General features: G+C 38.4%; 1 protein-coding gene across 6 annotated transcripts in view; it reads right to left on the bottom strand.

The window, feature by feature from the left end:
- Window positions 1-25,393, bottom strand: part of GK (glycerol kinase) — a 34,135-nt gene extending 8,742 nt beyond the window's left edge. For 3 of the 6 annotated variants that reach the window (XR_009116008.1, XM_058045389.1, XM_058045392.1), the window contains exons 1-16: window positions 25,272-25,393; window positions 17,647-17,720; window positions 16,950-17,056; window positions 16,326-16,403; window positions 15,284-15,363; window positions 14,172-14,309; window positions 13,789-13,898; window positions 13,084-13,150; window positions 12,465-12,482; window positions 10,587-10,622; window positions 9,939-10,006; window positions 8,562-8,604; window positions 7,800-7,880; window positions 5,883-5,961; window positions 3,946-4,042; window positions 2,318-2,402 (exon numbers count right to left, since the gene is read on the bottom strand). Coding sequence is in view for 4 of the 6 variants with exons in the window: in XM_058045389.1 (XP_057901372.1) it covers window positions 2,318-2,402; window positions 3,946-4,042; window positions 5,883-5,961; window positions 7,800-7,880; window positions 8,562-8,604; window positions 9,939-10,006; window positions 10,587-10,622; window positions 12,465-12,482; window positions 13,084-13,150; window positions 13,789-13,898; window positions 14,172-14,309; window positions 15,284-15,363; window positions 16,326-16,403; window positions 16,950-17,056; window positions 17,647-17,720; window positions 25,272-25,337 (1,227 nt within the window). In the remaining 2 variants the exon portion in view is untranslated. Of the gene's footprint in view, window positions 1-2,317; window positions 2,403-3,945; window positions 4,043-5,882; window positions 5,962-7,799; window positions 7,881-8,561; window positions 8,605-9,938; window positions 10,007-10,586; window positions 10,623-12,464; window positions 12,483-13,083; window positions 13,151-13,788; window positions 13,899-14,171; window positions 14,310-15,283; window positions 15,364-16,325; window positions 16,451-16,949; window positions 17,057-17,646; window positions 17,721-25,271 lie in introns of all 6 variants that reach the window. The other 3 variants (XR_009116009.1, XM_058045390.1, XM_058045391.1) reach the window with 2 other exon arrangements.
- Window positions 25,394-25,839: the final 446 nt, after the last annotated feature.

The following is a 25,839-nucleotide window of genomic DNA, read 5'->3' as shown; positions in this document are numbered from 1 at the left end:
AAGAGGTGTGTTTTTCTCAGCTTTAAATGACAAAGCAACACAGATCACAAAAAAAAGACTAAAAGTACAGTGCACTCTGCCCTGTTCTGTAGCTCACAAAGTACCCAGTAATACAATATTTACCAGGAATAGTCAACATGCTACTTAGAAAATAACAGAAAAATTGTAGGCTCGCAAGATATTGAAAACTACATGGAGATGAACTATCCAGGAGATCTTCCCAGTTTCCAGAAAGTAAGCCAGCAAGGTCCCTTACCAGAAAAATCTTTAAAGGAACATAAGGAACAGCCCAGGATAAATAAACGTTAAAAATTACAAGGTAGAAAGAGTAAGGACAGTTTTCATGGTGGCAGCATTTGCCTATGGGCCCACACTATTCAATACACTAGAAATAAACTGGAAAACAGGATTCTTGCATGAAGTTTGCTGGCAGTACTAAACTAGTATTTACATCTTTCACATACATCACTTCACATTTGTCTAAGGTGATATTATCTGCCTTTTTTACCATTCAGAACTTCAGCACCATTGGAGGCTCTGGGCTTGTTTACCACTGTGCAAGAGCATGTTGGATCAGCATGCACTCAGCAGAGATTAAAATAATAAAAAGAATGCTAGAAGCCAGGAAGGGATGAAGGAACAAAACAAATCATGGTCATGCTGCTGCTATCCCTATTGTACAGAGGTGGGATGAAGAGCAAGGATACAAATATGCAGATTTTGCCTCGTGACAGTATTGTACAGCTCTTAGAACTGAAAATTTGCTTATTTTTCCAAAATTCCTTCTGGAAGAAAAAAATGTAACAAGTGTCATCTGTCTGCATAAGGAAGAAGCTTTTTGGATAACAAGGTACTCAGAAGGAGTGAATGTCACAAACAGGCAAGAACTCCAGTGAAGGTGACCTCCAATGAAGGGTTTTCCTGAAGACTTCCATTTTCATTGGAATTAAAGGCAGAACTAATGATGTATCTTTAGAAAAACATAAATATATTTTACCTGTGTCGCTAGGACTTAATCTGTTCATTTGAGAGTGTCCAGTGCCTGATTAGGCACTCCTGTCATTGTGATAAAATCAGAGTGACTGAAGTATGGGGAAGTGTTAGGTCTGTTCAAACAGTGAACTTCACCCTCACTCAGTCTGACAGCTTTTTCCCCCTCCATCCTACTTCCAGCCACATGCCCTGCCTTGCATTTTGACATTTGCTGAATGTCTCTGTGAGGTAGCTGAGGTCATTAATCCAGCAGAAAAATAGCCTAGCAAAAAAAGGGATAATTTTCTGCTGGAAAGTTCACTGAGTTGTCACATGAGAGGGAATGGATGGGAGGATGGACAAGGAAAGAGGAGCAGACAACAAATCAGTTCAGTTGCCTGTAACTTTACCCTGACTTCTAGTACAAGAATTAGAAAATTAGAATGCTACTTCCAATTTCCTTCACAACCATCTGAGGACTCAGAGGCTGTCAGCACAGCTTCAAAAGCAGAAGCCTGAGTGAAATCTCTGTCAGTCTTTTCCAATAAGCAATTTATTCTACATCACTACAGAAACAGCACACTGCTTCCCTCATCTTACATGGTTAGAGCAGGATGCTATTTTAAAAATCATTATGTTTAAATACCACCAGTTTAATTCAGGTAATCAAATTAAGGCTTGACTGTTATCCTGCAAGGTCTAGGGATTTCATTTCCTCCTGTATTTGCACAGAACCCAGGGACTGCAAACACTGGTGATATAAGGATTCAATGCTCATACTGATATCAACCTCTTTAATCTGGCTGGAGGATTAATTTCCTCTGTGAGAATTTTGGTTGGCTGTTACTGAATGCCAGCTGAGGCAGTGAAGGATGGAACAGGCAGGAAGTGAAGCCAGCTTTCCCTTGGTATGTTTGCTGCTCTCTTGCCTTAACTCCTTTTTGTTCTTGTGTACCAAAAGTGACATAAACCATCTCTGTCACAGCAGACCATAAAGTGTAGTTTCCTACACCAATGAAGCTTTGTAGCTATGTCACTGGCCCTGCCATTCTAAACATTCTGTGTTTTGCCCCTCAAAATATTCAAAAATATGTTCACCTTATTTTACATGCCGGTAAAAAGCAGCATTACCACTCCAAAAAGATGTGGCACACAATTTTAGCTAAGTCCACAGGAGCAATTTTTCAACATTAGCAACAAGTAAAGACAACAATAGCATCCAAGTACAATATAAAGCATATGACTAATCTTCATTAAATTTTTTTAATCTCCTCTTTTCCTGAAGAGCTACAGTTCCTGTTATCACACTAATTTACAATGAATTTAGGACCCAATTTGTCTTTACCTCTCGTGTTTGAAAGCAGACTGCTTCTAGTGCAGCGAAGGCAATGTGGTTTTTATTTGTAAACTGAGTAAGGCCACAGATGATACTGTTGAAGAGAGAAAAAACCCAATTAGGACACTCTTCTTTATCAGACATAAACCTATACTTCACACCTAGGTCCTCTTCAAATCTCATTCAGTTCTATTGTATGAAGACTACTTTTTTAATATTAAAAAGCTTGGATTTTAAAATCTAAACTAATTTTCCTGACAAAGTGTTTTCAATAGTCCAATCAATACAGTTGTCATAAATCATCCATACACACACACAAACAGCCCCACAAATTCTAGTCCCTCTTTAAGAAAAAAAAAGGCTTGATTGAGGTTGATTTTTCTTTAAAAAATAATAGAATTTATCAATAAAATCTTAAAGAATTCTCTAATGTTTTCAGTTCTTAAGGAAAAGCCTATATGGCTCACTGCTGTTCTCTAAATGTTTGAAATTGTTTTCAGATACAGTCTGATAATTCGTTGCTTCTGAACTTCCAAAGAGATTTTTGGGTATGGGAATTATGCTACACCTAACCATGATTAACTAAGCTGAATTCTGCCAATATACTCTGAAGAGCAGAGCAAATAATCATCTTTTACTCTATTTCAACAGCTGAGGAACAGCACAGTACTACACAGAAATACTGCTGGATACATGCAAGTTCATAGATATTAAAGGACATTTTTTATTGTTACCATTCCAAAGATCAGTTTTTAACCATTAAAAGTTAAGTATTCTGATATGAAAAAGTGTAAAAACATCTAATTCAGAGATTTTTCTTTTTCCTTAAAGAAAAAGATACATACAAGAAGCATCTGAATTCTAAAGATGGAACTACCTAAAACCTTGGGAATAAGCTAGCCTTTAAGACTTCTTTTCCCAGTCTAGGAAAGTTACTTTTTAATTATATTTGTTATGCTTCCATGACTGCTATGGCATGTTGTGATTCCAGCAACAGTAGGCAAGCTCACAACAGCAGAAAAGACAAGTGAAAACCTATTGTTTGAAATATCACAGGTGGTTGAGGCTGAACTACCAGGAAAGGGGCTGTAGAAAAAGGAGTAGAAAGGAATTTTCAATAGACTGGAAAGAACACAGTATACAAGGGGAAGGAGGCCAAGTGGGAAGGAATTACATGGCCTGAAACTGAACTCAAAATACTAATCAGCACAAAGTCCTTTCTTTACTACTTTTGTTGCCTGACAGTTCACAGGAATGCAGACCTCTTCTTTTACTGCAGTGAGATAAAAACCCTTTCAAAACCTGAATTTTTTTCCCTGCCCCACACTGCTTTTGGTTCTTTTGTTGGGTTTTTTTTTTTTTGTTTTTGGTTTTTTTTTTTTTTTGAGGAGGGGGACAAGGAGAGGAGAGGAGGATCAATAGCTGGGCTAGCTAATCCTTCCTTTCCTCCCAGTAGCAATTGCTGTTTTGATCAGGTTAAATACAGAACAGAAACACATTAGCTCACAAAAATACCACAGAGAATGATGTATCCCGACACATCAAGGCAACAAAAAGGAAAATTTCACATAACTGGAAGGAATATTTGTAAAATTATTAAATCCCCCTGCAAGTGCAGTGTTCAGTCAGATCCTTACCCCCTTGCACTGGGTTCCCAGTATGGTGCATACAGTCCTGAAAATGCTGGCACAAAGTAGCAGCCATAGGAAGTTCCCACCTCTGCAGCCAGTTGTTCTAAAGCACACACAAAACATTAACTTAGCTTTTCACAACTATACCAACACTTAAATACATCACTGAAAGTGTAATCATTTAATCAAGAAAAATATTCAGGATATCTTGGGTAGCTACAAATTTAATCCAGCCATGTATACAACTAGAAAACTAATGCTGGCACTCTGTGCCTTGCTAGCCAGTTTTCCTTTTGCAGCAATATAAACAGAAGATGGAGCATGAGGAGTTGTGGGAAATGCAAAATGAAAAATCAAAACTGAAACCCACAACTGTGTACTCAATATTCTGACCTAGATTTTGTGAGGTTTTCAAATGTTATCTATCATGTGGATAAAGAATGCAACCTTCAAAGCAGTCCAAAAGGTCACACTTTAGGCAAGCAAGTGAAAGTGGATCAAGACCAAAGGGAGTTAAGAACTAAATTCCCATTAATTTCAAATGGATTTAGAGCTCCAAATTGTCAGCTTATGTATTTAATCACAAAGCCAGCTAGAAGGAAATCTGAAATTTCTTGATATGAGAAAAATAACTGTGGATATATGAACTCCTCAATACCAAAATATTTGTAGTTAAAAAAATAAATTAAGACATTTATAATGACAAAAGAGATATTGCTAATGAACAGCTCTTTCCTATAACAAGAAAGGAGCATTTTCCTTCTGCTTTTGCAAATTTCTTTTGTTTGCATTGATCAGAGAAACACAGCAGTATAGGAAAGGAGTAGTAAAACATCTCCAAGAAGTCCTTCTAAATTGATTCTTTCATACAGACTCCACTTAAAAAAATGGAGTGAAGGCAGAAGGAAAGACAAGTTCAGTGAAACAGGAAGAGATGATGGAATCCCTACTGACTTTAACAACACTGATAAAGTTAAAGGTCCTGAAACTTAAACCTCCCAAAGGTCTTGACAAACTTGTGAAGAGGTACTGTAGTCTCAACAAATGGCTAATTATGTGATTTAGTTTATGGCTAATTTAGTTTATATTCTTCTGTATGATCTTCACAGCTTTCTTTCAGAAAAACAGACTGATGCTCTAAGTTTTTGCTGACTCTTTGAAGTTTTAATTCTAAATTTTCCTACCTTTGACTAAGATATCAATTTATTAAAAATATGTAGTTAATTTATTTCAATCCTAAATCTCATTTAATCAGTCACTTTCAAATTTTTGCCTTTGCATGCCTCTGACATTTTTTATTTTCCAAATTTTGATATGTTCCTAGTTTTTATCTTACAATCTCATTTGTTTCAGTTCATCTGAATTAGAAAATATCAACTACACAAAAGCTAAAGGATTACTGCATCCTCAGCTGAAACAGATTACCCTCCTCCACATCTCTTTAAAAGGCAACTTTGCAAACTGAGATCCCTAACTCAATGGATATGAAACCTACTACATGAATATTACATACACTTGCAGGGCCTCAGGTTCTCATGTTTATGACAAGAATATGTAAGTTTAGGATCAAATATATGCTGGTTTCTGTAATATAGACTTAAATACTCTTGGCTCTGGAAACTTCAACACTGCATAAAACCAGGAGATGCTCCGTAAGTATAGTATCTTCCTGAATATCTGATTACCAGTGAAACTACTAAAAAGTACAGATTGCAACAGAAAAAAGATGACAAAGCCTTTCCAAGACTGTGTTGATAGGCTCTATGAAATACATGTATCAACAACAATGAGCTCATGGATGCAGAGTAAATTTTTGCTGTGTTTAAACACAGCAAAATATATGCACCTTCCAGCTTTTTACTTAAATATTTTGAGCTTTCATTCACCGATAGAGACATCATGACATTGGAAAACTTAAAAAAACTGTACAGCTCCATACTCACCAACTTCCAGGGAAGAGTTAGCAATACCCAGATTGTCCCTCAGCCAGCGAACGACAGCCCCAGCTATTGCAACAGATCCCTGAAGGAAACAAAGCCACTCCTTTAGGAGACAGCACCTGGCAGCTCTGTGCTGCTTTTAAAAAGCCTGGGGAGGAGAGGTGGCCCTGGCCTCCACCTGCAGGCTCTCATTCACAGCTCACAACCAAAGCACAGTTTCTTGGCATCTGGAAACTGCCATGTAAAAAGGGCAGCCTGTTACACAGACCCACGTAGAAAAGGTGCATACTGTATGCTTTTTTCCATGAGGGGAAGTTACAGTGACATTTCCTAAGGAGTCTTCTTGTCTTTCTAATTTATGTCTTCTGAATATATAGTTATGAGGTTCAGTAGCCTCAGACTTCTTTTCCTGACACATCAGTATTTTTATGTTTTGATTTAAAAAAACAAGACTAATTATGTCTAGTCTAAATACAAACATCCAGAAAGACAGAAAATTTAGGCACTTGTGCATTTGCCAGCAAAATTGTTCTGTTGCCTCAGCAAATGGCCCTGAATGGCTTCACCAAATCACAGATGGATGGCATGGCTCCCATCTAACCCCAAAGCCAAGTCCAGTAGACTAATTTCAAGTAAAACAGTAGCAGCTTTATATTTTCATTCCAAGCCACTGCTAGAAGGGGCAGGGGTATTTTCTAAGCAGCTGGCTATTACAAGATACCAGTTTGATTAAAGCAAAAGGCTGAATCCACATTTTCTGTCTCTCTGCAGTGTCTCAACCAGCAGACTGTAGATGATTCTAGAATGGATATAGGACAAAGCACACTTAATGGCTTCTGTTGAAGCCATGTTTTCAGATAATATCATTAAAGACTTGGAGGTGAAGAAGAAGCAAAGTGCAGGTGTTTCAGCATGCAGGAATTCAAATCACTCTCAAGACAGTTTCAGTTCTTGCTTTAAGAACAAGGGTTAAAAATAAAACAAGCCTCTCACACACCCACACAAAACAAAAATCTCAGAGTTTGCCAGGTCATGGCAAATGCAAGATTCACTTTCCTCAGGGAAGAAAAAGGAAATAAACTCAGCCTCCCACATCCTAATAAAGCCACAAACTATTCTCAGAGTGAAGAAAATCCTGTGATGTCTTTCACATGGAAAACACAGTCTGTCTACAAAAGCTCAGTATCAGCATTCAGTGCATGTGATTTGAGAATAATTATTATATTTCAATACTTAGCACATTAAGCAGCACAGATGGAAGAATAATAATTTTGTTGGTGCCAAATAGGTGCTCAGTTGATCTGTGTTTCAGAAGTAGAGCTTTAGAACAATGAACTCCAACGTTTAAGCTAAATACAATTTTCTATATAATTTGGATACCCTTAGGCTTGTTTGGAGAATTGAGAAACTAAATTCTGTAAGTAGGCATCTGAATGAAAGAGGTAAAAAAGCTAAATGATTAGAGGATTTTTTCCCAGAAATTTGATTCACATTTTTAGAAGTTAGAAGTAAAATCCATTAGAACAAAATAAAAAAATTAGCTATGACTTTATTACGAGGTAATAACTGAAACATTAGTACTTTCTCCTTCTTTTTTTAAACCTTACTTAGTATTACAAAATGTATGGCTTTTTATTTATAGTACTTATTAAAGATTTGAGAGACTGAGTAACAGAAAAAATGTTGTAGCCATCTAGCTCTGAAAGTATAAATGATGCAATGAAGAAATATTTTTTATTAGATTTCATGATAAAGATTTGAGACAGGAATAACCAAAACCACACAGAAGCCTTCAGGCACACAAGCATAACACAGAGCTAGTTTCATTTCTGCACAGCTGAAGACACCATAAAAGTACCAGATAACAGAAGTAAATAAGAACATACATCATTACAAAAAGGAAGAAAGTACTGAACTTACCTCGAGTGCATAAAAAGCAGGTTTGTCTTTGCCCATTTTGTAAGCTAATGTGGTTAAAAGACCATGCTCAGAAAACACACACTAAATGGGGAAAGGGAAAAGAAAAGGTAAAGCATGAACAGAGGCAGAAAATACTTAAATAAAAACATTCAAATTATAGTAAACAAGGGACCAAACTTTCAAATGAAATATGCAAAGTTTAAACAAAGTAAATTATCGGTGACTCTAAATAAACACCTAAGATAGAGTACTCAGATTGCTGGTGCTAATTCTTGTTTCCACAAGCTGCTGCAGATCTTTCCATCTTCCTTATAGAAAAGAATTGGGGGTCTTTAGGGGGAGATGTAAATGAGAAGGAAGCCACAGAAGTTTTGTGCTATTTAGTCAACTCCAACTACAAAGAAATGATGACAGAAAATGAAGAGAAGAAATAAAACAGCCAAGACAAGGAAAAAGGCATATGGTAAAATAATATAACACTTAATCCTGTCTGGGTGACAAGAAACATACAAGGGAAGAGCATGAAACTTGTTAAGAAAAGTTCTGTTTGGAAACTTAAGGAGATAGGAAATGGAATCTTACAGAAACACCTTAAAAAGTATTACTACTTTTATTCTTTCAGATTTCAGTACGTGCTTTTCCCCTTGGCTGGCAATATAATTGTTGTTAATAAGTCCAAGAATGGCTAACATAGAGTTGTGTTTCAGAAGTTAAATAGATTGTGAAAAACAAAAAAGCAAACAACTCAAAAATGCAACTGACCTTCTGACCTGTGTTGCACAGCAAGAAACAACCTGTTCCGTACCTAGCATGAAAACAAAGCAAAGTTAAAACCACAATGTTTGAAGAATAACCTGTTACTGCAATCCATGAGTCCCCCGTGAAGAGTCAGGACACCACTTTTTGACCCTTGAAGGTTTTGCCACCATTAACTGATGATACAACTATCCTCAAAAAGTTGATCTGAATGCAGCCTGAAAAATCTAGTCACATGTCTTTCTCTCTCTCTCTTTTTTGTCTAACACTTAATCAAGGAGAGATATGGCTGAAAACTAAGTGTAAATTCCTCTTTGGTGGCAGTGTTTACCTACTTCAATTTAAGCTGATTATGAGGTCAACTTTTAAAATAAATATTTCACAATATCAAATGGGAAATTTTAAGAAACTTTGTTCCTTTCACAAAGAGGGTTTTCTTTAGACATATCCCATTCAAAAATTTATAAAAATGGCATGTTTCTCATTTGAAGACCAAATCATCTATGTGCGTGCATACACACTTCTACAGGAACACAGTTTAATATAAGGAGTACAAAAATATTATAAACCACTCCAACTTACTCTAAGAAGTCATTTTTGAGAAAAATATTCCTTACCTTTTTAAATCCCTCAAAACTAATACCTTAAACCAGTCCTGAGATAGCCTTCAGTTATATTTGGAAACAGAAATAGTAAAGCAATAACAGAAATGAATTAAAACAAGATAAACTAATATGTAACCATACCTGTGAATCTCCCATACTTGAGTGTGTATGTCCCTACATGCTTAGTTAAGCACCTGGCTGTACATGGAACAGTAAATCATTTCAGCAGACAGCTTCTCCTCCCATGATTTTTTATTATACCAGTTGCCTGATTTAACTGATCAGCTATTTTAAACAAAGGACACTAAGAGGCTGAGAAACAGGAAAAAGCAAACATAAAATTCTCCACTCTGAGTGAGACATAAAAGCAAAACTAAGCACTGCAATTGAAATGGACCTTTCCCATCTAGCAAAGTGTCAATCAAGTCTATGCAATCTAACTCACCATACTGTATTTGCTTAACCTTAGGTCACCATTTAAATGACACTGCAAATGTTTTAATCTGTGTTTTGAAGAATGTTAAAATGAAAACCCCACTGTCACATAGAGATTTTCCTCACAGTGGCTGTGTTACAAAATATACCTCACAAGCCATGTAACTTTAATATCTTTACTATGTAAGAGGACATGGTTTACTTTGTGGGTCAACACACTCAAAAGGTAGATCTGTAATTAAACGTTAATTACAAAAGAGTTTGGCAGTTGCTTGAAAGAGAACATAATGCTAAATTCAAAACAGAGCAGGGTGTTTATCTTATTACTTTCCTAATAACTTACGTGTTTTTTGCTTGTCCATCTTGAAAGCACATTTGCCCAACAAGAGCAGCATGCTGGTCACCCAAGCACTGAAAGTGAAAAATTTTTTTCCTTTAGCAAATGTCCTCACATGAATTTCATATTTGTCTATAACTCTAATCTATTAGTAGCACGTGGATAATTGAAAGCAAGGAAAAACCTACAGAGGAAAGCTATGCTTTTTATTACTCTTCCCTGTAAGAGCTGCAAATGAGATGTGTTGTGCTACTTATGGTGAGCAATTTATAGAAATAAAAACTAAAATTTAGTATCTTTACATGTTATTGGAAAAAACTGAGAATTTGCTCAGCATTTCTGGATTATGTATATACTTTTTTTATATATATGAAGCAGAGCTTGCTTCCATTTTGTAATGTTAGTCATTTACTTAGAGATACCAAGTTTCCAGCTAAAGCTCTCACTTGTATTTCCACAGCCAGACCTTAATAATAATGGATCAAGCCAAACAGTGATTCATCTACAAAAGTTTACTTCCTGTTTAACCTGAAGAAAAAAACTAAAAACTTAATTCACAGCAGGATTCACTCATCCTTAAAGCTTTTTCCTGTGAAGCTATGTTCATGCAGTTCTAGGCTGTCATGCCAAAAGCTATGTTGAAGTAGGACTTACCCCAGAAATTGGTACACCTGTCAAAGTTCCAGATTCCTGTTTTGCAAAAAGTGAAAGAAAAACTCAGAGTTAGCTTTCCATGACTAGAATTGAAGGCAATGAAAAATAAGCTAAACTTCTAATGCTCAAAGGAAAACAAAGAAAGGTCATGAAAGCAACACGGCTTAGCTCAGGCGTACACTTTGTTTCAGCTTAATGCAGCTCATGTCTAAACCACTAAGAAATGAAGAGCAGGAAGTTTTACAAATATAGTTCATGTGGCCTCAAAAGTTCTTAGTATAAGTTTTCTTGAAATAACACTATACAGAAAATCCAGTTCAGTGTAATCTGTGCAGTAAATGCCAAGTGTAAAATGCAAAAGTGCGAAATGGTAAAGTGATCACGAAAAAAACATGGCTGTGGTGACATCCTAAGCAAAGGCAGATGCCTGATGTTAAGATTTAGCATTTTAAGTCTCAAGTAGGATTTCTTACAAACACTACCAGAGTTTTTCATTTACATTCCTGTTACAGAATCATAAAATCATTTAAATTGGAAAAGACCTCTTAGATTATCAGGTCCAACTGTTAACCCATCACTGCCAAGTCCATCACTAATCCAGGTCCATAAGTGCCACATCTATACATCTTTTAAGTACCTCCAGGGATGGTGACTCCACTACTTCTCTTGGCAGCCTGTTCCAATATTTGACAAGCTGTGAAGGCTCTTGTTTTATCACTTGTTACCTAGGAGAAGAGATTGACCCCCACCTGGCTACAGTCTCATGTCAGGCAGTTATGGAGGGGTAAGGTCCCCTTCTGAGCCTCCTTTTCTCCAGGCCAAACACCCCCAGCTCCCTCAGCTGCTCCTCATCAGTCCTGTGCTCCAGACCCTTCCCCAGCTCTGCTGCCCTGCTCTGCACTCACTCCAGCCCCTCAGTGCCTTTCCTGCAGTGAGAGGCCCTAAACTGGACACAGGATTTGAGGTGTGGCCTCACCAGTGCCGAGCACAGGGGGACAATCCCTGCCCTGCTCCTGCTGCCACACTATTGCTGATCCAGGCCAGGTGCCATTGGCCTCCCTGGGCACACCTGGATCATGTCCAGCTGCTGCTGACCAGCACCCCCAGCTCCTTTTCCTCCTGGCCTTTCCAGACACACTTCCCCCAGCCTGTAGCTCTGCCTGGGGTTGTTGTGACCCAAGGGCAGGACCTGGCACTTGTTGAACCTCTCAGAACTGGTCTCAGCCCATCACTCCAGCCTGTCCAGATCCCTCCACAGACCCTTCCTGCCCTCCCAGCAGATCAACATTCTGCCCTACTCAGTGTCACGTGCTAACTTAGTGAGGGTATCCTGAAAATTTTAATTATTTAACTATTTCCTGACAATTTCTACTTGTTTCCTTAAACTAGTTTTTTGTGCAGTTGTGAAAATGAATTTTCAGTAAAGCCATGCAAGTGTATTTCCAATCTGAATTAATTCACATTTTAATTAACTGTATTTAAGGTAACTGCATTTATAAATGCACTAAAAAGCTCTACATGAATCTGATGTTTAGCTACCATAGGATTAATATTTTTAGAGAGAATGGACACTTTTTCTCATTTATAAAATGCTATAGCTAACATTTATTAGCTAGGAGCTGTATTTTTTATCTCACTATAAAATAAATATTCAACAGTGTGGAAATTAGGACAAACACATACACTGAGATCACGTTTTACAAATAATTTTGGCATGAACTTATTTCTTTTATCTAATTTTTTTTATCTCAGATTTGGAAACACACAGCAAATTTATTGGCCTAGGAGTGCACTTTTTCTAATCCTTAAACCAATGAAAATGCACAGCATCTGAGCAGAATGAGTAAGGTGGTCAGCCTAATGGAAGCCTCTACTCACCCGGCTAGGACAGATTTTCTACAGCCAGCAAAAGGAAGAAAAAGAAGAAAAAAAATGGAAAGGGGAAGAGAAACAGAAGTTCACATTTAAAGTGAAGAGCAATTCTGTTCTGGTGGTCAGGCAGTATCTTTTTCCATTTACCTTGCTCATTCATCTTAATACAACTCACTCTTATCCAACCTTCACATAAATAAACACCAACAATGAATTCTAGTGGCATTTCCATTAACACATTAGCAAAAATATTTAAGGGAAGTTAGAATTCTATTTTAAAAAAATCCATCTTGTAACTTGTGTTCACTCAAAATACATGTATTCTTATTTAGAATAGCTCAAATTACCAGAAAAAAGAATGCAAAATCCCAACATCCAGTTTATCCAATCTTGAAGTTTATTAATTAGATGCCACTGTGTCAGAAGAACTGGTGCTGCATTAAAGTAATCAAATACTCAACTTCCTATAACATTATATAATAGTAGGTAATAGCTTACTAATCATAAACCAAAAAATACTGGTCAAGAAAAAACCATTAATCCTAATCTATAGAATCTGTCAAATCCAAATGGATACAGCTATATTTTTACAAGATGAATTTCACACAAATATTGGAAAACATACCATCACACCATAAATCTCAGAGGAGCTTCGTATGTTTGGAAGTATTTCCATAGGAATTTCAAAGAACCTGAATACAACAAAAAATAATGCATATTATGTAGTCAGTGCTAAATCAGAAAGCATAAAGGAACTTTTGTTTCTAGTTTTTAATCTACATGTTTTTCCACTTGCTACAGTGGACCCTGAATTTTGGAGGAAAACAGCATATATTTCCATCTTTGAGGACCTATCCAACTCTTTTATATAGAAATTCATGCCTCTTCCAACAGTATCTTAATAACACACTTATTAGTAAATTGAAGTCTCAAATAGAGATGCTATCATTCCAGCTGCTGTACAAATTTGATTAAGTAACAAAAACACTATTAAATCACAGTATTCTGAGTTGGAAGGGACCCACAAGGATCTGAAGTGATTGGCCCATACAGGGATGGAACCCACAACCTGGGCATTATTAGCATCATGCTTTAATCAACTGAGCTAAACTGTGTCCATGAACCAGGCCTCCACCTACAGAAAGATTCTGCTACTTTTATTTAATCCAGACCATTATAAACTGGACATCTGGAGAACAATGAATCTTAGTTATTAATGTCAACAGCAAATAGAACAGTACCTGCTGATCTTAGTTTAGATAAGAGATTCTTACCTTTAAACTAGTTAGAAACTATTTAAATTATAGTATTACTGAAAAACTGAGCTTACTTGCAGAGCTCAGGATCCCATTCCAAGGAATGAATGTTGAACAACATTGTTCTACTGGCATTGGTGACATCTGTACAGTGAATGCCTCCATTTATTCCACCTGTCAAACTCTAAACAAAAAAATCACAGCATTTGTCAAGGAGAAATACAGGCTTACTCCAACAAATTACAAAAACATTTCAAAATCAAAAAGTTTTCACCTTGGGATTAGGAACTCTGGTATTTCATCTTGCAAGGAACCTCATTGGAATTTCTTTAGTAGTTTTTATTGACTGATTTTTATCACTGTGTCATCAGTGGGCATCAAGTATCACATGCATGGAGATTTACATGATATGGGAATTCACTGTAGGAAGAGTGATACCACACTCACAAATACACACCCATATAAGCCATGAATCAATAGTCCCAAACACAGCTCTTCCATCCTCAACTGCTTTCTTAATCTCCTCCACATTATCCAAAAGCCACCGAAGTTTCACTGCACTAAAGTAAGTGCTAAGTGGAAGACCGGTCTTAGACTGTAAAATTTAAAAAAAAAAAATTTAAACATCATGCAAGTATCTTTTCCATAAATACTGTAGTTATATGTAAAAATGGTGATAGTAAGGGAAAAAGAAAATACACAAAACTCAGAAAAATTCCACGAACTTCTGCAATTATTTAAATAAGTACTCAGCATACAACACACAAGTCTGAAAACATCAAAATCAAATGACTGGTGCAAAAACAGATAAAGATCAAAGCTGATCTAAATGCAGTTCAAAGATCATCTACGTGGAAAAAGTTGTTTGCAGAAGGCCTGTCTTATCTAGGACATCTCCATATGACTAGACAATAAGTAACAACAACAAAAATGGGCAGGACAACACAGGAAAGATGAAAATTGCATTCTACTAGAACCTGAAAATCAAGTAAGTTTATGCCCTTTTTGACATCTGTTTCCTGCCTGTAGGAAACATATAATATAAAAAGTACATAATATTTATTCTATTAGTAAAGGACAACATTAATCAAAGAATTGTGACGCTTCTTTACAAGCATTTAGTTTTCAATTTGTTATACATATGCTCACAAAAAAAGAATGATCTTGCTCTTTATGAATGATCTTCCTTGTTCTCAGATTGGATGCAATTAATTTCAATATTAAGGCATGAGAATGGATAATACATTTCATACCAGTAAATTATTTCCCTTTTTTTTCCTACTTGACTTTAATTTTTGTGTGTAATGTTTATTTTATATTGGCTAGATAGCATAGGATTATGTCTCACTTCCATAGTGAGATATTAAATAAGTGTTAAACATTTATTTTAAGGAAATGAAAACTTTTCTAGTCTCAGATTGGTGTCTTGTGCTCATTTTTTATTATTTGACAAGCTAAGAAGGGACTAAAAACTACAAATAACTTGGTTTAGGAGAATTTTAAACATATAGATCCAAAACATTATAGATTGCAGCAGGTACCATTCAAATGTTCTGGAATGTCTCCTACCTTTAAAAAATTTTTGTTTTGTCCAGGAATTCTTTTAAGAAGACGTTCAACTGTTGACTGGGTTCTCAGGTCAAGCCACACTAAAACCATGAATAAAATTAATTGATCATGTGATTTAATACACAAAAAGTGACATGTTCAGCCTGCTTCTATGAAACCACAGCTCTTGCCAATGAATTCCTGTCTATTTTTATCTTTTCATGTCGTTGAAAGAATATTGTATTGCCATTATATTTTAAAGGCACTGTTGTAAAAATTAAAATGGTTGGATAAATCAATTTGATTTAAAAGAACAAATTATTTGAGAAAGAAGAAGGATTTTCCAGAAGTAGGGTATTTACTTTATCAGAATATAAGCAAGTGACTAATGCAGCAGATGACTGTGATTAAACTAAGAGATTAAAACAAATAGCAGGTTGATTATTTACTATTTCTATGTAAACTTTCTACTAAAAGACTGTGTTGTAGTTATCAAGGTGTAGCTGGGTTTAAGATAAAGTTGTTAACTACAATTTATTTGACTATAGACAAGTCCTGGCTTTACAGTCATACTATGTCAAACTATATCTGGCACTTGACCTAAAAAAACAACTCTAGACAATTATCATTTTTCAGCTGACAATATCTGAAAAGCTAAGCAAGTTAAAAACAAAACTCTGAGTATTAATAAGTATTCATTAAGTCATCAATAATTAAACCTACTTAACAGGATTTTCCTTTAAAGTGTAATCACCAGCATCCTGAAAATTTCAAAGAAAGTGACTGGGTGCAAGTCAGAGCATTTTGTGCCAGGAACCCCTCAGGAACATAGTGGGGTTTTTTGAAAACCAATAAAGTGATTTATTAAGTAACACTTTTTATGGAATGAGTTTTTTTAAACTGCACTGGTATGTATGCTAACACACATCTTACAACACAGATATCAAAAAATCCAAGAAATTACTAGGCTAGGCCACAACCAGATTTGCACAGGAAACTACAAAAGCATTTTTTCCACAACATGATCATTTTATGATATTACATATTCAGAAAGCATAGTTACCAATAGCATTATAAAGAGGTTCTCCAGTTGTCTTGTCCCAAACCACTGTTGTTTCTCTCTGATTGGTGACTCCAATGGCTTCAGGACAAAACAGAAAGTATCCTTTTCAGAAGGTTTGTTTTCCCCTTTTGGGGGGGTGAGGGAGGGAACGGAGAGGTGGAGAGGAGGGAGGAACAGGTAAGCAGAAGAGCAAAGTAAATGGGAAATAAAAAGCTTCCAATTTTTTCAAGGCATAATCCAGAAATATTACTTCTACGAGTTCATCTTTGCTGATTAACCTATATGCTCTAAACCTCTTTCTTTTTCAGCCACAAACTGAGACAGCAACAACACTGACAGGGGAAAACAGCTTTCCTAAATTAAAGTCCTAAACATAATTTCAGAATTTCTTCATCACTCGTCTCAGTGATTTTACAAGATTAGGTTAAGTCTATTTGTAGATTCTGCATTGCTAATACACACACTTATTTTCTCATTATTCCTCCCCAAAAAACTACTTTCAAATACAATTTAACATTTTGTTTGAGGCTGGCATATGCTGCCACCTTTGTATTTACTCATTTAAAAACTATGGTATCTGAATTGCTCAACCATAGCATGTTAAAGCCCTCTACCCATAAGTACCTCTTATGTTAGTGATGTCTATGTTCAGTTCTTTCATTTTCTCACAGGTCCTTTCCACACATTCATGGACAGAGTCTAATATTTCCTTTGGATCTTGTTCCACCCATCTTTAACAAACAGTAAACACCAGTTAATAAAAATGTACATAAAAAGAAAAAATAATACTAGTCTGAAAAACAAGCTGACTATTTTAATACAAATATAGCTACAAAACATGTTTTACATATCTACAAAGAGTTTTGTTTTGTTCTATACAGAGGGCATTGGCAGCAACTGGTAGGTCATTTAGGAACAGACAAACAAACAAACAAAACCTCAGAAAACAAAGGAAGGTATTTCTACACCAAGGTGAAGACCGTGATTCAAATGTAAAAATTACCAATTTTATTACCTTAAATGAGATGTTAAAGTCTCATTTAAACTTTAGTTTTAAACTTCAACATTTAGACGTTAAAGTTTAGATGTGAAATATGTAAATGAGTGACCAGAGCCAAACAGCAAGTACTTTTAGTTCTGTAACTCAGGCACGTTCTGCACACCCAGTGGGAGCTGCTCACACCATTTTTTCTGCCCAGGCTTTTATAGCAGCTGCTGTGCTTCTAAGAATTATTAATCAGCTTCAGTTTTGATGACTCATAGATAAAAATTCATAAGCTCTACCAAACTCTACACAAATGAAAATAAAAAAATATCATACCCTTCTTTAGGGAATTCTTGCTTTAGTTCCACTTGATGGTGACTCAAGAGCTCTGCTGTTCCTGCATTAAACACCTGCAAATAAATTACACAGTTGAATTTTCTACGAACACAGAAGTTTATACAACAATAATTAACATTTATTATTTTGAACAAATGCAGTGCTGTGACAACAGATAGTAATTTGCTATCATCAACCCCAATATCTACATAACAAGGATTCAGAGATACACACTTTTAAAATTAAGGTAGGCAAAGATTATTTTGGCAAACTTTGCTGTCACTCTGTAAATTTTAACAGCTTTTTTTTCCTTAATGGGTTGGAAAAGAACCAGATTTTTTTCTTGTGGTGGTTATAGAAGTTAAACTCCTCATTCATACTAGAATATTACTCAGTAAAATACCCACTGTTGTTGAGTATAGCATTTCTTTACCTCTTGCTGTGCCACTCTACTGCCAGAGTTATCTGCGTGTTTTCTTGGGTTAGCACATTTTAGGAAGAGTGAAAATTTATGACAAAATCTACGGGACATCTATGTGAATCTATGAGAAAATCTATGACAAAATCTATCAAACTAAAGAACAAGAAAGTACCTAAGCAAAACCCATTTTGTTTCAAAACAAACTACAAGTACAGAGCTCATGAACAATCTGACAAGAAAAGAATGCCACTGCAGCAAAACAACCCGTCAAAAAAGAGAACATGCAGAAAAGTAACTTAAATTTGGATACTCTACAATAAGAACCAGCAGAGTAGAGAATCACGAGGAATCCCAAGTTAGAGGTTGTGCCTTGCAGTAGAAGCTCATGGAGAAAGCACAGCAAGCCTCATTAAGCAGCAGTGACTGTTCCCAAAAGGAATCTCTGCCGAGGCCAAGCTGAGGGAAACTTTCACCGGTGAAACGTTCACCTGAAGTGAACAGAGGGTGAGCCAGAGGCCTGGCTGGGGGCAATGCTGGGGGAAGGGCTCTTTGTCCACAGCACCACGCAGAATCTTTTGTGTGAAGAACCTTCTGGGACCTAGAAAGGAGAATCTAGCAGCAGGTTCAGGTGCACTGCAGAACGTGTCAGTAGGACACCATCCTCCTTTTCATGGCAAGCAGAGCTGAGCCAGATTTGGAAACCACTGGCATGCTGAAGAAACAAAATTCAGTTATATCTGTCCACCCTCTAGGGTACAACTGAATGTATTCTATACTTGTTAATGCTCTCTTCTCATACCACAAATTTTAGGGGTTTCTCTTAAAGTTTTTTAATCCATAAACTCTTGGTATCATCTACACAGTACACTTTACCCTGAAACTATTAGAACAACTCTGACAAAAAGGAGATGAAGTTTTGATTCTCCAGTTTCTTCAGAACCTTAAAGAGCATCTTTAGAGTGAAACTTTGATGTTTAGAAACATTTGACTTATATATTAGAACTGCAGAATAATTCAGGCTAAAAGGGACCTTGAGAGATCTCCAGTACAACCTCCTGCTCAAAGCAGGATCAGCAATGAGATTAGATCATGTTGCTCAAGAACTTTTCTAAGCAAGTCTTGAAAACCTCCAAGGATGAAAACAGCACAAACTCTGGAAAACACTGAAAGCTTCATTGCCCAGAAAAGAAGTCTTTAAAAGGTACATGATCATTCTTTTCTGCTATCAGCTCAAAAGATTATATAGAAAGAGCACCACTGAATTATTGGTACTTTATTTACTTATCTGTGTTTCATCTATCAGCTCAGGCTTGACAGGAGTCTATCCTATTAAAGAGAAAGCTCTGTCAGTACTACACATTAGGAAGCAACTTGCATAATGGGATATGGATCTCAAAATGCTACACAAGACACTTAATGGAGGTTGTTTTGCATGTAGGCAGTAAGATTTCTTTACTTGAAATGCCTTCCTGCTAAAAGCATATTCAAATTTACTAGGTTTTTAGAATAAAGACAGAGAGATAGAAGACTTTATTTAACCTGTATGTTAATAAGTTATGTATCTGACATACTAGTAATGTTAAATATCATGTGGTAATCATTCACCACTAATCATTCAGTATTTCTTGAAACAGAACATAATGCACAGGATTCCTACTGGTAGCAGGAAGCACAGATTCCATTAGATAAAGTCATCAAGTGAATGTGGAGTGTGTGGCTTGCAGACACAGCAATAAGCTGTGACAGGAACACATTTTCAATGGAAGCAGTAACACTATGAATGCACACATTTTTTCATATCCATAGAGAAGAACTAGACAAACACTTTGCTAATCCATCACAAACAAGCTGCCAGCTTCTGACATTCTCAACAAAAGCAACAGACACTCCCCATTATTCAGGGCAAGGGACTAAAAAGTTTCACTGGGAGCAATCCCTGTTTGAGGCACCCTGGTCTAATGGAAGCTGTTCTGCCCATGGTGGGGGGTGGAACCAGGTAATCTTTAAGGTCCCTTCTGACCCAAATCATTCCATGATTCTATGACTTCTACACCGATAAACAGAATTCTGATATGTGGAAAAATGAATGAGTCACTAAATTTAAACCTACAAAATTATATATAACATAGGCAATAAATAGAACATATGGGACCTCAAAGCCTTTCTTTCCCACTCCCTCCAAAAAAACACTACTGTTGTCAAAAAAATTCCCTATGTCGTCCCTGTTTGACAGTGGAGAGATAGAAACTAAGTGAGAATAAGTACAAATAAATCAGATAAGGTCAATACATCCCTTTTGAAAAAGGTTTGAAGTGTATTTCTGTAATTTGTTGGGACTAGAGGTTTTCAAACCTTTCATATTCATTTACAACTGATTCAAGTTTATGCTCCTGACCTCTCAGTTGTGTGTGGGGAAAGCCAAAGTCATATTTGCCCTAATTTCATCAGCATAAATGAAGAATTGTCTAGGCCATTTGGACTTGTACAGCTGTCTTGAACAGAGATGAAAGTGAAAGGCACCAGATGTGTACCAAATTCTCTAGTGAGAGATTAAAAAAAAGGAATAAATAACATCCTCCCTCTACTCCCAATGCAGAATCAGAGCAGGAGCCTTGAGTCTCAGGAGTCCTGGATAGGTGTCCTGGATGTGAACAAGCAGAGAGGCACAGGGGCTGGTCACTTAATTGAAGATTTTTATAGGGTCTTTAATATAATAATAATACATCACATCACATAAAGGGGTATAGTTACACATTATTACATATTATTGTGTATTACATTTATGTTTTGTTGTCTTAGTGGAAAAGAATTAATATCAATGAGTTGTAACAATTTTCAAGGAATGAACAGAAATAGGAGGCTCATGGAAGTGATGAAAGAAGCTGCACAGCTGAAAAGACAATAATGAAAATAGATTTTAGAAGTGGCATTTCACATCTCTCAAGCTTTGTCATGTAACTCTGCCTGCAGAAAAGCTATTTCTGTTATGCTGTGCTGTTTCTTCATGAGTTTCTGGCAAGCAGGAACAGTCATGGCTTTGCAGGCAAACAAGTTCAGAGCTGGAGTTCTGAAATCGCATCGAAATCAACACAGCTGGGGCAAGAAAAAGAGACAAACAATCATTTCCCTCTCCAGTATTTAACTAGGAGTAGCACAGTCAGAATTTATGAAAAAGTCCAAGTTTAACAAGCCTCCTAGAAATTACCTTCCTTGGAAGGCTCGTGATGAACGGATTTCTCTTGCCATCTAGGAGGTGCTTACAATTATGGGATTTAAAAGTAAAACTACACTGTACTTTAAGTGATAAGACCTAGGGGGGAAACTGTATTTACAGTATTTTTAACCCTTCTTGCTAGTTATACAATCAAGTTTTTCCCAAAAGGTCATGTTACTTCAGAAGAGAGGTAAAATGAATGCCCCTCTGAAGAGAAAGCTCAATGGGTATGAATGTCTTCCTTACCTAAAATCAGGTTTTGTTAATTGAAAGAATGCTTGCAGTGTAATATAGCTTTATTTGATTGTTTCTTCTGGAGACAAAGTATAGGAAAAAAATAAATATTTTGCAAAGGTAGGAAAAAAACTGTCCTGTGTCTGACTGACCAACTTATAACTTGAAGTACTGTGTAGGGACTTCACTTCTTTCAATTCTTGCTGTTCCTGGATAAAATGACAGAAACACTATCCAGCAAATACCTTTCAAGAGATCAAACAAGGGTTCAGCTGGCCATTAGCTCCTGATCCCAAGACTTTTCACAAAAGAAGTTATAGTGTATTTTTATGATTCTTGAATAATACAAGATGGAACACAAGAGATTAAAGTATTTGATGAAAATATTCCATGAAACATCTTGGCCAGAATTCAGTCTTCTGGGTACACTTATTTAGCCTATCCAATTTAAGTTCCTGCTTGATATTTTCAAGAAAATGAGCCTTAAGCAATTGTCTTATGAGCACTGTGCTCTCCCTGGTAACTCTGAATCTGTTACTCATGTTCAACCCAACTTAACAGAAAAGTTACAATCTCAAAAATAATTGTAGTTCATTTTGCAAAATTAGCTAATAAAGGTAAAGATCCAAAATAGGGTTGTGGAGGATAAAGCTACAGCACAAAAGTACTACTGTATGTGTGCTGTGTGAGAGGCAAGGCTAAAGGAGGAGTGACAGTAACAGAAATGCACCTGATTTTGGTGTTCCTTCAGCCTCTGTGCTCATACAGCCTCCTCATTCACAAGCAGGAGAGACAAAATTTGTGTCTGCACACAGGATAATTCACTCTGAATCTCAGGAGGTCACCTAGCCTGACTCACTGCTCAGGTAAGCCTGAATTTACAACCAGGCTGTTCAGGGCCTTTTTCAGTCAGGCACTGAGCATCTGCAAAGATGGAAATTCCACACACCTTTCTCAGTACCTGACCTGGAGCCCTCATAGTGAAACATTGCTTCTTTACATCTATTGGAGATCCCACTTGCAGCAGCTTGTATTCACTGCCCACTGTCTTTTCCTGTGCATGTCTGAGAAACGGCTGGCTCTGTGTTCTCCACAAACTGTGGGTACATAGCTGAGGACACCCCTTAAGCCTCTCTTGTGAGGAAAGAACCCCTGATCTCCCAACCCTCCTTCCATGGCCCTGTGCTGCAGCACAGGGACTCCTCTGGCTGGATGAAATGCAGTTCTTCCAGCTCTCATCCTCTGTAGGGTCCATCAGCCCCAGTGTTCCAGATGCTGCTTCCTAAGTGCTGCACAGATGGCAACAATTGCTGTCTGAACTTTCCTTAATGTGCACCACCACCAAGATGCATTGCTCACATATGTCCAACTTGATGTCCAGCAGGAGTGTGAATTTTTTCACTAAGCAGCTTCTTAGCATTCTGTCTCGAGTGCTAAACTTTGTTTAACTGTATGAATATTCTGGCAGGCCCCTTGTCCAACTGGAATTTCAGTCAGCTGGCCACCCCCATCAGAGAGAACATCCCAACCCATCCCCATGGCTGTGCAGGAAAATCCTGTGGGTATCAGCCCTCACTACTGACTGCTATGGACACCACTGGTAAATCTGCCACCTGTAATTGTAAATTTACACTCTGGACTGCTGACACTGCTCTTTGGCCCCATTGGACCAGACAGCTTTTCACCCAGGAGAACTCTTTAACCTGCTCAAAATCATATCTTTTCCACTTAAAAAGTTAGATAACAGTTGCACTGAACTACTGAATACACAAGTGCAAAAAGTAAGCAGCAGGTTGATTTTGACTTGTGACTTGGTGAAGACAAAAACTGTTGGAAACACTACAGTTTAAAGAAAACGTAGAGACATCACAGCGAAATGTAACAAAACCAATTAAAAGCAAAAGATCAACAGAGCCAAGGAAATAATTTAGGCACAGACAACATACATTACATTCTGGCTTAAAATATTTCAAGGCAAAATCTCTATTCCAACTGCAGCAATCCCTTTCCAGCACAGAATTCTCCATTTACAGGTGTGGTTATCTGAATGACTGAGATGAGCTGTAACAGATCTCTGCACATTTTGCCCACTTCTCTCCCTCTCCCCTGCGCTCTGATTTAACTCAGTGATCATGCATCTTATTTGCTCAAGCCCATGTAACTTTATTATCATAATGTAAGTTTATCATCATAATGACATGATCACATTGCCAAGTTTAAGACAGTGCTGTATGTTGACATGAATGGAGAGACACCGAGATGGATACAAGAATTTAAAAGTGGCTGACACAATATATTTCTTGAAAAAATTAGGAAGCAATTGAATCCTCTTGTAGGCAGGCAAAATCTCCCCAACTGCATAAAAACCATTGATGAATGTGTGAAGTGTAAGAAATTCCTCCTAAGAGGAACTTGTAAAAACACTTGTAAAAAGAGCTTAAGTTTTACTTCTACTACTGTTATCCTTTGAGGATGAGAAAAAAGTTAACTTTTTATATACATAAAAGCAGACAGAATTGATCTTATTGCATTACAGGGACCTTCTTCAAGTTTGTTCCCAAAAAGGACTCCTGACTGGCATCCAAGACAGCCCACTGGTGTCATTTGTCAGTCTGGAGGTTCTCTCCGCCCCTAGAGCTGTGTTTTCTCATTTGACAATCGCATGAAGGTCGTGATATTGAGTAATAATGGTAACACAGGTCAGGAAGATATTCTAGTCTCCTGCTTCATGAAGGAACATTTCACACAGGGGAAGCATTAAAAAAAAAAAAAAAAAAAAAAAAAAAAAAAAAAAAAAAAAGCAGCAAGAGCAGACTAAAACATTCATCTTCCCAATTCATACTTTGCACATTTGACAACATTTTATACCTTGTAAATATCTCTGTTCCATGGAGGAAATTGTCATAGGGCTTTAATTAATTCAAAGTACCATGACTTAACTGACTAGGGGACAGTACATTTGTAGAGATTTGCAAACCAGAAGCATCTACAGTAAGTTTCATATATAACAACATTAGTTACAGCCTATTGCATAATACAGAAATAACCAGAGCCTTCAACTAAAGGGTCAAATATATGATTACTATATTAATTCTCCTATCCTTAAACTTATCTTTCTCTAGTGTTTAAACAAATCGGTGTTTCACAAGGTGCACAGGTTCAGCCACCTGAATAGCTACAGTGCCCAAGATGCACTGACACGAGGGCTGGAGCTGCAGCAGTCCCTCCAGCAGGCCCCGGGCAGGTTTTAGCGGGGAACACAGCGGAGTCATCGCATTGTCTGAACACCAGCTAATCACATCACCGATCTCGCACGGATCTATTTCCCCGTGCCTCAGGACCTCGTCCATTTGATTCCATTCGGGGCGAGGTACCCTACAGATTGCAAGCCTGACAGATCGCAAGTGCAGCTGCCCTGGAGCAGCGGCAGAGCCGCCGGGGTCGGGCTCGCCCCGGGACCGCTCCCCTCGGGACGGGCGCTGCCCCCCGCGCCGCGGCGGGAACGCGACTGAGGGACAGCGGCGGATCCGGCAGCCCCGGGCAGAGCGGCGCCGCTTCTCCGGGAGACAGGAGGCTGCAGCCGGGCAGCGCAGCGCAGCCCAGCCCCGCGGGCCCGTTCCCCTGCCCTTCCCCAAGGGCACGGCAGAGGCCCCCGCCGGGATGGAGGGGAGCGAAGGCGCGGAAGCCTTGGCTCCCCTCAGGCCGCGGGGGCGCCGCCCGCCCCCGGTGCCGCCGCGATGGCCGCGCTGTGCTCACCAGGAAGCGGGTGGAGCTGGTGCCCTGATCGATGGCTCCCACCAGCGGCCCCAGCGACGCGGCCATGGAGCCCCCTCAGCGCCGCTGCGCTCCCGTAACGGCCGCGCCGGCACCGCACGGGCAGCTCGCGGCCGGCGGCGCGTGGCTGCCGGGGTGAAGCCGGCGGGGGGGGGCGGGGCGGGGGGCGCTGCCTCGCGCATTGTCAGCCCGCAGCCAATCAGAGCCCGGGGCGCGGCGGGGGCGGAGCGTCGGGGGCGGGGCCCAGCTCGCGGAGGGGCGCGAGAGGGGCGTGTCACGTGACGAGCGGCGCGCGGCGCGCCCCCTTCCTCGCCCCGCCCCAGAGCCCCTGAGGCGGCGGCGCGCGGGCGGCGGGTGGGGAGGAGGGAGAGCCCCGGGGGCGCTGAGGGCAGCGCTGCGGGCTCTGGGGTCAGCCCGGGTCGCTGCGGGAGAGCAGCAGGAACCCTTTTCGAGTCCCTTTTTTGGGTCCCTTTTTCGGATCACTTGTGACTTGAGGCGGCGTTCCACGGAGCGAAACGTGCTTCGCTCCTTTTCGGGGAGAGGGGGAAAG

Source organism: Melospiza georgiana, chromosome 2, assembly GCF_028018845.1.
Source record: "Melospiza georgiana isolate bMelGeo1 chromosome 2, bMelGeo1.pri, whole genome shotgun sequence".
Lineage (NCBI taxonomy): Eukaryota > Metazoa > Chordata > Aves > Passeriformes > Passerellidae > Melospiza > Melospiza georgiana.
The sequence above is the reverse complement of the archived record's forward strand: the minus strand, read 5'-3'. Positions and strand labels throughout refer to the sequence as shown.